This window comes from Hordeum vulgare, unplaced genomic scaffold (genome assembly GCF_904849725.1).
Source record: "Hordeum vulgare subsp. vulgare unplaced genomic scaffold, MorexV3_pseudomolecules_assembly, whole genome shotgun sequence".
NCBI lineage: Eukaryota > Viridiplantae > Streptophyta > Magnoliopsida > Poales > Poaceae > Hordeum > Hordeum vulgare.
Genome location: NW_025422556.1, coordinates 54,139 through 69,950, shown reverse-complemented (window position 1 = coordinate 69,950; position 15,812 = coordinate 54,139). Strand labels below are relative to the sequence as shown.

The 15,812-nt window shown below is 35.9% G+C and overlaps 1 protein-coding gene and 3 non-coding genes across 4 annotated transcripts; 2 read left to right on the top strand and 2 right to left on the bottom strand.

Moving 5' to 3' along the window:
• Positions 1 to 1,022: 1,022 nt before the first annotated feature.
• LOC123419974 (ATP synthase subunit beta, chloroplastic) lies at positions 1,023 to 10,606 on the bottom strand. The gene has a single exon (XM_045107242.1). It carries the CDS (start codon positions 10,225 to 10,227, stop codon positions 8,731 to 8,733), a length of 1,497 nt encoding a protein of 498 aa, XP_044963177.1. The 5' UTR covers positions 10,228 to 10,606; the 3' UTR covers positions 1,023 to 8,730.
• On the top strand, positions 1,227 to 1,313 carry TRNAS-GGA. The gene has a single exon. It is a non-coding gene; the product is annotated as a tRNA-Ser (tRNA).
• TRNAT-UGU lies at positions 2,529 to 2,601 on the bottom strand. Its single transcript has one exon. It is a non-coding gene; the product is annotated as a tRNA-Thr (tRNA).
• TRNAF-GAA lies at positions 4,199 to 4,271 on the top strand. The gene has a single exon. It is a non-coding gene; the product is annotated as a tRNA-Phe (tRNA).
• Positions 10,607 to 15,812: the final 5,206 nt, after the last annotated feature.

The window sequence follows — 15,812 nt, the reverse complement described above, 5'->3', positions numbered from 1 at the left end:
TTTCTTTGTTCTCAACGCCTCCTATTTAGAGGAATTAGCTACTTCAACGATCTTTGATGGTTATAGGGGTATCCAAAGTACAAACCTGATGGTTGTTTGTTATCCCAACCATTCTTCCCAGCCCTGATACCGATCAGGAAAGGGGTAATTTCTACCAAAGTTTTTCTCTTGTTGATTCCTATTTCTAGGTGTAGTGCTTTTCTCCCCTATGCTGCCTACGGATACTAATAGAGTGGCCTGTAATCCATACCATACCATATCCTGTAGGTGTAACCTTTCGCTCAATACTCAAATCTACAATTGAAGTATCTGAAGCCGCATCAATCGAGGATACACGACGGAAGGAATTGTTAGTTCGCCTCACCTTCCCGAAGCGTGGGTTTGCTTGCTTTACAAATTTGGTTCTCTCTATGCCAACCCCTTTTCTTTTTCCTAAGACTGAGGTATAGGTAGGTCTAAAAAAAAGCAAAAAAAAAAAGAGTCAAATCGCACCATCTCTATAATAAGTAAATGCCTTTTTTTCTCCTGAGGTTGTCGGAATTATTCGCAATAAAATATTGGCTATAATTGAGAAGGTCTTATCAATGAAATTTCCATTTACACGGGATCTAGGCATAATTCCCAAGCCATTCTATATAGAATTGTTTTCATTCCTTCACAAAATAACATAAAAACAAACACATTCGATTCTTATAATTATAAATAGATTGATCCATATGCTCTAAATCCATATGTTTTAAATGGATAAGAGAGATATGGATTTTCCGCTCAGCTCAAATTGTATCCTTTTCCTTCTGCTTGGACACGAAGAGATATGCAATATTTGACTAAGACTGGATTTCATTCCACTTTCCTATTTCTGAACAACAACTTATGTCATCAACTATTTCGTGTTTTCAAAGTTATTAATTGTCTCATACTCTATTTTTGATTTCAATGGTGTAGCGTATCTTATGCAAACGGAATTCTAAGGTTTCTTTATTTTATTATGCAATAAGAAGAATTCTTGCATTCTCTTTTTCTTTAGTTGCGGGAAAACCTAAATTAAAACTTTTATTTTATAGCGAGCGCAATTTCTAGTAAAAAATCCTGTATCCTTCCACCTAGATCAAAAGGAATTTTTCCAATAGAACTAGGGAACCCCCGAGCGGTTGCGGTTGTACCTGTACTGCAGGAATAAGAAAACTCGCTATTCACTCAGTTTATTTTCCATAATAAGTTATGTAGGAAAGATGGCCGAGCGGTTCAAGGCGTAGCATTGGAACTGCTATGTAGACTTTTGTTTACCGAGGGTTCGAATCCCTCTCTTTCCGTTTTTCTTAATTCATCAACGTTAAGGATCACAATGTATCAAATCAAATAGCAATTTATTCCAGTAATAATATCTTATATTATCTTATTTTTATTTAATAGAAATTAAAAATTCTCTATAGCAAATTACTGTGGTATGTAAACATAGAGGAAAAAAGCAAAAAGGATCCTAATCCTAGGGTTAATCAATTTTAGCTAGTTGATGGGAAAATACGAATTAATGGTAATGGTCTTAGGGCTATTTAGTTCGGGGAAAGGGGAAGGGGAAGAAAATTCTATGAACCTTTCCTTTTTTCATTAAGTTCAAGTCTGACGAGAGTAATATTCTACAACTAACAACTCATTTATTTTGAGACCGACCCACTTCCTATCTAGGATTTTATTTACTAGTCCTTTATATTCCAATGTGTCAATCGTCAAATGGCTTGGCAATTTCCCCGGGTCCGATGAAGCAATATAATTTTGAACCAGACCTTTTGATCTTTGGTTATCTTTCGTAGTAATAATATCTCGGGGTTTGCAACGAAAACTTGGTATATTGACTATACGGCCATTAACTAAAATATGTCTATGGTTGACTAATTGGCGGGCCCCAGGAATGGTTGAAGCCATACCCAATCGAAAAAGGATATTATCCAAACGCATTTCAAGTAATTGTAGTAAAACCTGGCCTGTTGACCTTTTTGCTTTTCCAGCGATATGTACATATCTAAGTAATTGTCGTTCTGTCAGACCATAATGAAAACGCAATTTCTGTTTTTCTTGAAGACGAATACGATATTGCTCCTTTTTCCCAGAATTGAATTTTTTTTTAAGATTACTTCCGGATTTAGGTGTTTTTCTAGTGAGTCCTGGTAAAGCTCCCAAACGGCGTATTTTTTTTAAACGAGGTCCTCGATAACGGGACATGAAGACTCCTTTTTTTTATTGAAATTTCATTTTACACAATTAATTTCATTGTATTTACATTACAGAATACATCGAAATTAAAACTGAATTAAACTACAGGATAAACAGAGTAAAATCAACTAAAGTACCACAAAAAATGGAATTTCATCAAAATCTGTATTTTTTGTATTTTTTGTATATATATTATTTATTTTATTGTTTTGTATCTAGCAAAATAGTAAGGTAAAAAACATAAAAGATCCTGGATTCTCCATTTAATTCGGAAAAAAAGAGATTCTTGTTCGTAGAACATCGATAGAGAAAAAAAAAGCCGACTATCGGATTTGAACCGATGACCCTCGCATTACAAATGCGATGCTCTAACCTCTGAGCTAAGTGGGCTTACATAACGGAAATAGTGTAACAAATAGAAATAGGTATAGTATAGGAAATCCGTAAAATCTCAGATATTAGTTATTACTCTTAGCTATTAACTAGTTCTAAATTTGAAGTTCTACTTATAAAAAAATACTAAATAAAAAAATACTAAAACTTCTTAAAGATAAAGTTAGCTTGATATGCTTAACTATAGGATATTTAAAAAGAAAATTATAGACTTTATGGGTATTTTCATTCGATCATTATAGACTTTATTATTTGTTAATAATTTGAGGATTAATATTTCACTAAGGGGAACATAAAGTCAGAGTAAATAAAATTGATAATTCTGATTAGAAAAAAAGAATAAATATCCAGCGTTATAGTATAATTTCGAATACTATAAAAAAGTAAGACGGGAGGTGGGGGAGATAAAAAGTTTTGGATATATTGATTCGGATTGAATTGCAAATACATCAAGGATAGAATCAATGTAATTCAGAATTGCAATAAGCAAGCGGGGTCTCTCAAATAGAGTCGAACTGAACTGCTAGACTACGTTGAGTGATGAACTCAATGATTCAAAAAAAAAACTAAGAGATGGATGAAATTACACAAGGAATCCTGGTCTCAAAGAAGAGGGAAGTGGGGATATGGCGAAATCGGTAGACGCTACGGACTTGATTGTATTGAGCCTTGGTATGGAAACCTGCTAAGTGGTAACTTCCAAATTCAGAGAAACCCTGGAATTAAAAAAGGGCAATCCTGAGCCAAATCCGTGTTTTGAGAAGGGATTCTCGAACTAGAATACAAAGGAAAAGGATAGGTGCAGAGACTCAATGGAAGCTGTTCTAACGAATCGAGTTAATTACGTTGTGTTGTTAGTGGAATTCCTTCTAATTCTAAATTAGAGAAAGAGGGGTTTTATACTTTATACATTTAATAAACACGTATAGATACTGACATAGCAAACGATTAATCACAGAACTCATATTATAATATAGGTTCTTTATCTTTTTTAAAATTTCAAAATAAAATTCGAAATGATTATGAAATAAAAAACTCATATCATAATTTTATTTTGAATTATTGTGAATCCACTCCATTCGAATATTGAATAATCAAATTCTTCAATTCAAATTCAAAGTTTTGAGAACTTTTAAAAAGAAAGTGGATTAATCGGACGAGGACAAAGAGAGAGTCCCATTCTACATGTCAATACTGACAACAATGAAATTTCTAGTAAAAGGAAAATCCGTCGACTTTTTAAGTTGTGAGGGTTCAAGTCCCTCTATCCCCAAATCCTCTTTTTTTTTCTTTTTATCAATGGGTTTAAGATTCATTAGCTTTCTCATTCTACTCTTTCACAAAGGAAAGGAATGCGAAGAGAACTCAATGGATCTTATCCTATTCATTGAATAGATTTCTTTTTTATTAGAGTATCGGCAAGAAATCTTGGTTATTCACTCTATTTTTAAGTATTATTTAAGTAAACCATGCACAATGCATAGGGCTACCCCCCCCCCTTTCAAATTTTGAATTTGAAATACTTTAATTGATTTTTTAGTCCTTTTAATTGACATAGATACAAATACTCTACTAGGATGATGCACAAGAAAAGGTCAGGATAGCTCAGTTGGTAGAGCAGAGGACTGAAAATCCTCGTGTCACCAGTTCAAATCTGGTTCCTGGCAGAGAAAAAAAAAGATCCACCGAATAGGTATTGATCCAAATACCTCGAGATGGATTGTGATACATATTTATTAATAATATATAATATAGATAGAGTATGATTTATTCATCTAAGTGGATAAATCTATAATATAAATATAGAGGCACTTCTTTTTAGAGAAGTTTTAAAATATACCCTTTCTTTATGATAAGGAAGGGGGTGAGATTAGGTTCCCCTTTATTTTTTTGCGTTTCTTTATTTTGTATTCCACTATTCCGACGAATATTTTTTTAGTCTTGCTTATCTTTATCTTATCTTATTTTCCTAGTTGTGCTAAGTCATGTGCGCGATACAAAGTTCCTGGTAGAGAACTTCTTTGAGTCATCCTATTTTTCTGTTCATATGAAGGAAATTAATATGTGATTTTCAAAATAGGGGAATCCAAATGAAACCCTTTTTTGGCTCAGTCTATCTGGAATGCTTTTGTATAATAGGAATTAATTATAAATAGGTATTCCGTTTCATCTAGGAAAAGAACCTAAAAATATTCCTTGACTTGAATAAAATCTGGAGTTGTGTTGTATAAGTGAGCACGAATTTCTTATCATTCAATGAGCATCTTGTATTTCATAAAAATTGGGGGTTATATAGTCCTTACGTAAGGGCCAGCCTATCCAACTTTCAGGCATTAGGATACGTTTAAGGCGCGGATGATTATCATAAGAGATTCCCACCATATCATAAGATTCGCGTTCTTGAAAATCGGCACTTCTCCAAATCCAGAAGACAGACGGAATTCTAGGATTATCCTTTTGGGCAAAGACTTTTATGCAGACTTCTTCTGGATTATCTATACCGTATTGTATTCTTGTAAGATGATACACGCTAGCTAAAGATCCACCGGGTGCTACATCATAAGCACATTGGGAGCGTAAATAATTATAACCATATACATATAAAATGACAGCAATGGAATCCCAATCCCCTGCTTTTATTTGTAAAGTCTCTATTCCTCGGTGATCAAAGCCCAAAGATCTATGAACCACCTCATGTTTGACTAGCCAATTAGATAACCAACCCTGCTGCATTGTCTTCATCTCTCCCTCTTTGTATAAATATTTCCCATTTCGGATGCAAGTTTGAAAGATTGCTCTGCTTTTTCTTTTTCTACACAAAAGAGCCCCCCCCTCCTAATTCACTAATTTGTAGGAAGGTACTGGACTTTTGGATTTTAAAAAAGTTTCAGAAGATATATCTAATGTCGATGGTGATTGATAGAGCAATTCTTGCTCATAAGTTCCTGTATGAGTACTGCGCCTAACATAAAGCTTGTGACTGGTAGTAAAACATCTTTTTTTATTTTGAGATAGAGTTCGATCCTCAACTATTTCTCGCGATATCTTCTTACGAAGTTTTGTTAGGGCATCTATAACTGCCTCCGGTTTAGGAGGGCAGCCCGGCAAGTAGACATCCACAGGAATTAACTTATCAACTCCCCGAACAGTACTATAGGAATCCGTACTGAACATTCCCCCTGTAATAGTACAGGCTCCCATAGCAATGACGTATTTTGGTTCAGGCATTTGCTCGTATAATCTCACTAAAGACGGAGCCATTTTCATTGTTACCGTACCGGCTGTTAAAATTAGGTCTGCTTGCCTAGGACTTGATCTTGGTACCAATCCATAACGATCAAAATCGAATCGTGAACCTATTAATGAAGCAAATTCAATGAAACAACAACTGGTACCGTATAGAAGGGGCCATAAACTGGAGAGTCTTGACCAATTCGAAAGATCATTTAGTGTAGTTGAAATAACAGAATTGGAACTTGTTTGGTCAAGTAAGGGAAACTCAATCAAATTCATAACTGTCTCAATAGAATCTTTTCCTTCTTTTTTTTTGTCTAAATATTCAGTTAAGACCATTCCAAGGCTCCTTTTCGCCATGCATAAACTAAACCGACAACTAAGATAAGCACGAAAATCAAAGCTTCGATAAAAACGGATACACCCAATACGTCGAAACTCATTGCCCAAGGGTATAGAAAGACGGTTTCCACATCAAAAACAACAAAAACGAGCGCAAACATATAATAGCGTATTCGGAATTGTACCCAAGCCCCTCCCATGGGTTCTATACCCGATTCATAACTAGAAAGCTTCTCTGGTCCTTCACTAACCGGGGCTAAAAGCCCTGAAATCGAAAATGCCAAAATAGGAATAAGGCTTGCTATTATTAGAAATGTCCAAAAAATATCATATTCGTGAAGCAGAAACATAATGTACTCCCATTAATGTGGAATAGGCGGAACTTAAATTAGTCAATTCAATTCAGCATTGTCAATTTATCCAGAACTTCTCTCTTTTCCTCGGTGAAACAAGAATCTTTTTTGTTCAAACAAAAGCGCTTAGTTTAGCCTTTGTTTCCTCTGTGCTGCATCTTCTTTAAAGATTCATCCAATGGAATCCCAACTCCCTTTCTTTTGGATTTCCATTCTATTTAGATATGGTGTATGTAGATCTAATTCTTATATAAAGAAAACTTTATCGTTTCACTTTGTCTCGCTTTCTCTAGAATCTCTATAAAAAAAGAATAGCTCTATCCTTTATTTACTATTTAATAATAATAAGAGACTATTAAATAAAAATGAGAATACTACTAATTAGAATAATTAGAACCTAATTAAGATAGTAGGACTAATCTATGCAGTATAATGAGAAGTAATACTATAAAAATAAAAATAAAGAACTCTATTTCAGAACTATGAGACAGAATATTCTGTTTTCTTATTTACTCTTTACTTTATTTTTTCTATTTTTCGTTTTTCTTTTCCTGTCTGTATGATTTTGATTTTCGATGAATGAGCCTTTGGTAATGCTTTTATCTCTATTCTATGTCGCAGGCGCCTATCCAGTCTATAAACAAATACTAATGCGAAAATGAAAACTATACTAAACTAAAGAAAACATAGGATAGAGATCCTAAAATAGAAAAAAGGGCATATTAGGGCTATACGGATTCGAACCGTAGACCTTCTCGGTAAAACAGATCAAACGGATTATTATCGAAATGATTTGAACTGTTTCAAAGACCCAACATGCATTTTTTTGCATTGGGCTCTTTCATAAACTGATTTAAAGATCAGTTAGTCCACCATAGTTTTTCTTTACGGAAAGATAATGAGATGGCTCCCTGTGCTCTGATTGATTTTTTGTATTATGATCTATCTAGGAGCAATACCAAAGTGTTTCAAAGGAGGATTACCTTGACTTAGGTCTGCCTCTGGTCTAAATTAAATCAACCTAAGTGAAATGGAGTCTCTATCGTTCCACTGCAAGAGTTAACTATGAGACTTCATACACCTTAAAGTTCATAGAACGAAAAGAAGTTTTTTGGAGGCCCTTATCCTCATTACGCCTAGCATTTAGTGGGCTGGATATTTACCTTATCAACTAGCAAATCCATAAGGGTTCTATTTGATTAGGCACCTGAATTGGCACCTGAATCGGACTGAACCGACTGTTTGTCAGGCTACTGTTCTCCTATTCTCTCGAATCTATGAAGTAAGACATTGATTTTGCAATAAGATCGATTATGTTCATTGCATAATAAGCTCCTTTGAAAAGCATTGGCGCACGTGTAAACGAGTTGCTCTACCGAACTGAGCTATAGCCCTTATCAGAGATATCTTAACATATAGAGAATTTCTTGTCAAGATGAATATTTTCTAATGCCAGAGGATATCCCTTTGATCTGTATCTGTTTAGTATTTAGTTTAGTATTTAGTATATAACAGACCAATAACAGAGCGGTATTGCTTAGAAAAGGGATTCAATATATAATCGATCGAAGTAATGGGTCTTCCTTTGTGGTGATAAATTGCCTACTTAACTCAGTGGTTAGAGTATTGCTTTCATACGGCGGGAGTCATTGGTTCAAATCCAATAGTAGGTAAGTAGGTAGAAAAATTACTAGATAGCATTGGACTTACTTCGCTTCGCTATCTAATAACTTTTTCTACCCCTCTTCCCTTTTTCTTTGTATCAACTATAAACCACTGGATTGTCTTCAATTGGATGGGGGAATCCAATTGACAGCCTCGATTCGTATCCTAGCTCGTCTGAGAGCGAGCTTCGCTTCAACCAAATCTTTCGTACCCTCAGCTTTACTCAAGTTAGCTTCGGCTATTTCAAGTGCCTTTTGAGCTTCTTCCGGATCAATATCACTACCCAGTTCCGCATCATTTCCTAAAATGATGATCTCATTATTAACTATTCTCGCAAAACCGCTCCACAGAACCGCCGTTAACCATTGGTCGTTGAGGAGGCGTATTCTCAAAGGACCCATATCTACTGCTGTGTTAATAGGGGCGTGGTTTGGTAATACGCCAATTTGGCCACTATTCGTGGATAAAATGATTTCTTTCACTTCACAATCCCAAATAATTCGCTTAGGAGTCAGTACATAAAGATTTAATTTCATTTCTGCGATTTGTTCTCCTCTTCTAAGGTTATAGCTTTCGTGCTAGCTTCATCGATGTTACCCACCAAATAAAAAGCCTGTTCAGGTAGGCCGTCTAATTCTCCGGAAAGGATTAGTTGAAATCCCCTAATAGTTTCCGCAAGAGCAACATACTTTCCTGGAGAACCAGTAAAAACTTCTGCCACAAAGAACGGTTGTGATAAGAAACGCTCAATTTTTCTTGCTCTTGCTACAGTTAAACGATCCTCTTCCGATAATTCATCCAAGCCAAGAATTGCGATAATGTCCTGAAGTTCTTTGTAACGTTGTAAAGTTTCCTTAACTCTTTGCGCAGTTTCATAATGTTCGTTGCCAACGATCCGAGGCTGTAACATAGTTGATGTTGAATCTAAAGGATCTACTGCTGGATAAATACCCTTGGAAGCTAATCCTCTGGAAAGTACGGTAGTAGCATCCAAATGTGCAAATGTTGTGGCAGGGGCAGGGTCGGTCAAATCGTCCGCAGGTACATAAACTGCTTGAATCGAAGTTATAGATCCCTTTTTAGTAGAAGCAATTCTTTCTTGCAAAGAACCCATTTCTGTACTAAGAGTAGGTTGATAACCCACTGCGGAGGGCATTCTCCCTAATAAAGCGGATACCTCTGATCCTGCTTGAACAAAACGAAAGATATTATCGATAAATAAAAGCACGTCTTGCTTATTAACATCTCGGAAATATTCTGCCATAGTTAGGGCAGTTAAACCAACTCTCATACGAGCTCCCGGTGGTTCATTCATTTGGCCATAGACTAGAGCTACCTTTGATTCTTCAATATTTTTTTCATTAATTACTCCGGATTCCTTCATTTCCATATAAAGATCATTTCCTTCACGAGTCCGTTCCCCTACTCCACCGAATACGGATACGCCCCCATGAGCTTTAGCAATGTTATTGATTAATTCCATGATCAGTACTGTTTTACCTACTCCAGCCCCCCCAAATAGTCCTATTTTTCCTCCACGTCGATAAGGAGCTAAAAGATCGACGACCTTAATACCTGTTTCAAAGATGGATAATTTCGTATCTAACTCGATAAAGGCAGGCGCAGATCTATGAATAGGGAACGTTGCACTACTATCTACAGGACCCAAATTGTCAACAGGCTCCCCAAGAACGTTGAAAATTCGTCCGAGAGTAGCTCCACCGACCGGAACACTGAGAGGAGCTCCCGTGTCAATCACTTCCATTCCTCTCATCAACCCGTCCGTAGCACTCATAGCTACAGCTCTAACTCGATTATTTCCTAATAATTGTTGTACCTCACAAGTCACATTAATTTGCTTATCGGCAGTGTCTCTACTCTGGACTACTAAAGCGTTATAAATATAAGGTAACTTGCCCGGGGGAAAAGTGACATCCAGCACGGGTCCAATAATTTGATCGATACGACCTGTACTTTTTTCTTCACTTGTGGAAACCCCGGGACGAGAAGTAGTAGGATTGGTTCTCATAATTATCACATAATTAAAAAAAAGGAATTTGTCGAAATTTTTCTTTTTTTATTGTTGAATAATGCCAAATCAAATCAAAAAAAATCCAAAAGTAAAAAGGAAATGAATTAGTTAATTCAATAAGAGAGAAAAGGGGACCAGGACTTGATTTCGTTGCCCAAGCGAATCCCATTCAATCGTTTACTCATGGAATGAGTCCGTTGGAAAGTTCAATCAATCTTTTTTTCATATACATTTTGCCTTTTGTGGAGGATCTGTGCCTACTCTACTTTCCTATCTAGGACTTCGATATACAAAATATATACTACTGTGAAGCATAGATTGCTGTCAACAAAGAATTTTATTAGTATTTAGTTAGGTATTTGCATTCCAAATAAGAAAAGAGACCTATTAAGAACTTGTAAAATAAGGATTAGGGATTAATTTGGGTTGCGCTATACCTATCAAAGAGTATACAATAATGATGGATTTGGTAAATCAAATCCATGGTTTAATAACGAACCGTGTTAACTTACCATAACAACAACTCAATTCCTATCGAATTCCTATAGTGGAATTCCTATAGGATAGAACATACACAGGGTGTACGCATTATATATGAATGAAACATATTCATTAACCTAAGCATGCCCTCAATTTTCTTTAATGAGTTGATATTATATTAATTGAATATCCTTTTTGTTTTACGAGATTTTTGCTAAAGTTTCATTTACGCCTAATTAACATCGAGTAGACCCTGTTATTGTGAGAATTCTTAATTCAAGAGTTGTAGGGAGGGACTTATGTCACCACAAACAGAAACTAAAGCAGGTGTTGGATTTCAAGCTGGTGTTAAAGATTATAAATTGACTTACTACACCCCAGAGTATGAAACTAAGGATACTGATATCTTGGCAGCATTCCGAGTAAGTCCTCAGCCTGGGGTTCCGCCCGAAGAAGCAGGGGCTGCAGTAGCTGCCGAATCTTCTACTGGTACATGGACAACTGTTTGGACTGATGGACTTACCAGTCTTGATCGTTACAAAGGACGATGCTATCACATCGAGCCTGTTGCTGGGGAAGACAGCCAATGGATCTGTTATGTAGCTTATCCATTAGACCTATTTGAGGAGGGTTCCGTTACTAACATGTTTACTTCCATTGTGGGTAACGTATTTGGGTTCAAAGCCCTACGTGCTCTACGTTTGGAGGATCTACGAATTCCCCCTACTTATTCAAAAACTTTCCAAGGCCCGCCTCATGGTATCCAAGTTGAAAGAGATAAGTTGAACAAGTATGGCCGTCCTTTATTGGGATGTACTATTAAACCAAAATTGGGATTATCCGCAAAAAATTATGGTAGAGCGTGTTATGAGTGTCTACGTGGTGGACTTGATTTTACCAAAGATGATGAAAACGTAAACTCACAACCATTTATGCGCTGGAGAGACCGTTTTGTCTTTTGTGCCGAAGCTATTTATAAATCACAGGCCGAAACCGGTGAAATCAAGGGGCATTACTTGAATGCGACTGCGGGTACATGTGAAGAAATGATTAAGAGAGCTGTATTTGCGAGAGAATTAGGGGTTCCTATTGTAATGCATGACTACTTAACCGGGGGATTCACCGCAAATACTACTTTGGCTCACTATTGCCGCGACAATGGCTTACTTCTTCACATTCACCGTGCAATGCATGCAGTTATTGATAGACAGAAAAATCATGGTATGCATTTCCGTGTATTAGCTAAAGCATTGCGTATGTCTGGGGGAGATCATATCCACTCCGGTACAGTAGTAGGTAAGTTAGAAGGGGAACGCGAAATGACTTTAGGTTTTGTTGATTTATTGCGCGATGATTTTATTGAAAAAGATCGTGCTCGCGGTATCTTTTTCACTCAGGACTGGGTATCCATGCCAGGTGTTATACCGGTAGCTTCAGGTGGTATTCATGTTTGGCATATGCCAGCTCTGACCGAAATCTTTGGGGACGATTCTGTATTACAATTTGGTGGAGGAACTTTAGGACATCCTTGGGGGAATGCACCTGGTGCAGCAGCTAATCGAGTGGCTTTAGAAGCTTGTGTACAAGCTCGTAACGAAGGGCGTGATCTTGCTCGCGAAGGTAATGAAATTATCCGAGCAGCTTGCAAATGGAGTCCTGAACTAGCCGCAGCTTGTGAAGTATGGAAGGCGATCAAATTCGAGTTCGAGCCGGTAGATACTATCGATAAGAAGGTCTAAAAAAAAATAAACGAAATAAAAAGAGAAAAAAATAAGTTATGAAATGCAGTAATTCTTCTTTATTCTTCTAATTGATTGCAATTAAACTCGGCTCAATCTTTTTTTTTATAAAAAAGATTGAGCCGAATAAAAATAGATCATGATATGATCATGAGACTTGACAAATCGAGATTCGTCTATTCTATATATCTAGAATATATATATATATTAAGGTATAATACAATAAAGAAATAAAAAGAAAATAATAAAATATAGTAGTATCATATGATAATGGAATCAAATACGCAGTATTTACAGAAAAAAGTCTTCGTTTATTGGGAAAGAATCAATATACTTTTAATGTCGAATCGGGATTCACTAAGACAGAAATAAAGCATTGGTTCAAACTCTTCTTTGGATTAAGGTGGTAGCTGTGAATAGCCATCGACTACCTGGAAAAGGTAGAAGAATAGGACCTATTCTGGGCCGTACAATGCATTACAGACGTATGATCATTACCCTTCAACCGGGTTATTCTATTCCACTTCTAGATAGAGAAAAAAACTAAAGGAGAATGAATGAAAAAAGACATAGTTTGGAAGTTAGACCTTTTTATAAGACTCTCTTTCAATTTCAAAAAAGAGGACGTTTGAAACTTTTAACAGGCGTAATCGTGAGTCAACATGCTAGAACTAGATAAGGAAGTTTTCTATAACCTTAATAAAAAGGATAAAAAGGTAGTTTTAGTTTATGACTCCGATCAAGAGCGAGAAATCCTTGATTTGGGATTGGACATAGAACCTGGACCCATCGGAGAGACGTTGAAAGGAGCGTATCCTGATGGTAAGAATTATACTTTCGTGGAAATACAGCGCTATAGACTTCAGTGTGGTAGAGTAGACGTTTTGTTCCTAATTTTTCTGGACCAAACCTCCGCTCCGACCCAACGATACAATGAATTTTTTCTGTTCATATTCATAAATAAAAAAGATTAGGAATCGCAATGCTACTATATGCGTCCAGAGCAGTATTTTGAATACTATTCTTCTATAATCCATTATTGCGCGGGGTCTTACTAACAGGACTTCGCGGCACAGGACGGGTCTTCGTCGAAAAGCTAACACCACCCGGCATTTTCATACCCTTTCTTTGGGTGGTATATCGCCTTTAAAAGTCTAAGAGGGTAGTAGGGGGGATCTTAAGAGGGTAGTAGGGGATCTTAAGAGGGTAGTAGGGGATCTATAGTAGGTAAGATAATTTGCCCTTTGATTTTGATTGAATATACTATTTTTCTGCCTTTACCACGCATTATTGTATGCGCTTCTAGAGAAGTATGTATGCAGGAAGTAAATTCTAGTCGCTTTCTTTTGAATCCAATTTCAAATTAGATTAGAAAGATAGAAAGGCCATGAGGATGGGAAAATAAAAAAAATCTTTTTAATTAGTTCTCCTTTTTTGGAATTTTCTTATTATCCTTATCATTTTTTTTACAGAATATTTTGCAAACTAAAAAAATACAATAGTCAATATTCCTTATAATAGATATACTTAATTATATCATAAGAATCTTAAGATATTTTTCGACTAGATAGAAATAGTAAATTTGAATTGAGACACCTATTCCATGACGGATTTAAACTTACCTTCTATTTTCGTGCCTTTAGTAGGCTTAGTATTTCCGGCAATTGCAATGACTTCTTTATTTCTTTATGTGCAAAAAAAAAAGATTGTCTAGTATTTTTTAGTGTAAGTAATATAATATGGTAGGGTATGTGACTTTTTCTACACACACTTTCTACACACAAATGAAAAACGGCTATGGATGCAGATATAGGCTACGAGCATAAATGCATGAATATGCAGAGCTTGGTATAGCGAGTTTTTTTTTATTTATTTTAATTGAATCAACGAATATTTTTTGAATAGAAAGTCAATGTATCTAACCTATTATTTCACAGGAGTACTAGTTGCTGAAGGCGATTTCAGAATCAAAAAAAGTAAAGGCAAAATTATTTAGCTTATTCTCTCAATTTCAATCGACCGCTGCTGGATTTAGTATATCTAATATGAATTGGCGATCAGAACACATATGGGTAGAACTTCTAAAAGGTTCTCGAAAAAGGAGTAATTTTTTCTGGGCCTGTATTCTTTTTCTAGGTTCACTAGGATTCTTATTGGTTGGGACTTCCAGTTATCTTGGTAAGAATATTATATCTATACTTCCATCTCAAGAAATTCTTTTTTTTCCGCAGGGGGTCGTGATGTCTTTCTACGGAATCGCAGGCCTATTCATTAGCTCCTACCTGTGGTGTACTATTTTGTGGAATGTAGGTAGTGGTTATGACCGATTCGATAGAAAAGAGGGAATAGTTTGCATTTTTCGTTGGGGATTCCCTGGAATAAAACGTCGCGTCTTCCTTCGATTCCTTATGCGGGATATCCAATCAATTAGAATTCAGGTTAAAGAGGGTCTTTATCCTCGTCGTATTCTTTATATGGAAATCCGGGGCCAGGGGATCATTCCCTTGACTCGTACTGATGATAAGTTTTTTACTCCACGAGAAATTGAACAAAAAGCTGCCGAATTGGCCTATTTCTTGCGCGTACCAATTGAAGTATTTTGAGGTATCTTTTTTGAACTGAATTGAATGAAGAAAAGATAAATTGGAAGAAGAAAAGTTTTCTCAACATGGGGAGGAAGTCCCTTCGAAATTGGATTTGTTATTGTAAGGGGATTTTTAAGTATTTATCTAAAGGAAGGAACAAACGAGGATAAGATAAAATTATTTTAAATTTTTTTTGTCGAAGTTAGATATATTGCATACTATTCTTCTCTTCCATTTTCACCCGAAAGGGCTTTTTTTATTCTATTTCACTATTTCATTCCATCTAGATCTAAGAAAGAACCCAATGCACTGAAATTCCACTAATATACAAAAAAGAAGAATAGATACAGGGTATCAAACCTATAGAGTTTTTGCTTCAAAGAAATAGAAATATCATGAAATAGAAATATCATCATATAGAGTCAGGGAATGGAATAGAGTCAGCGAATGAAGCATATTCATTAACAACTCCATTTACAGATCAAAAATGAAAAAAAAGAAAGCATTGCCTTCTTTACTATATCTTGTATTTATCGTACTTTTGCCTTGGGGGGTCTCTTCCTCATTTAACAAATGTCTGGAACTTTGGATTAAGAATTGGTGGAATACCAGGCAATCCGAAACTCTCTTAACTGATATTCAAGAGAAAAGGATTCTAGAAAGATTCATAGAATTAGAAGAACTTTCTCTCTTGGACGAGATGATAAAAGGGAAACTAAAGACACATGTACAAAAACCTCCTACAGGAATACACAAGGAAATAATACAATGGGTCAAA

Bases quoted from the DNA above. Each gene is read 5' to 3' on its own strand.
- LOC123419974 (XM_045107242.1), bottom strand. From the start codon at position 10,227: ATGAGAACCAATCCTACTACTTCTCGTCCCGGGGTTTCCACAAGTGAA.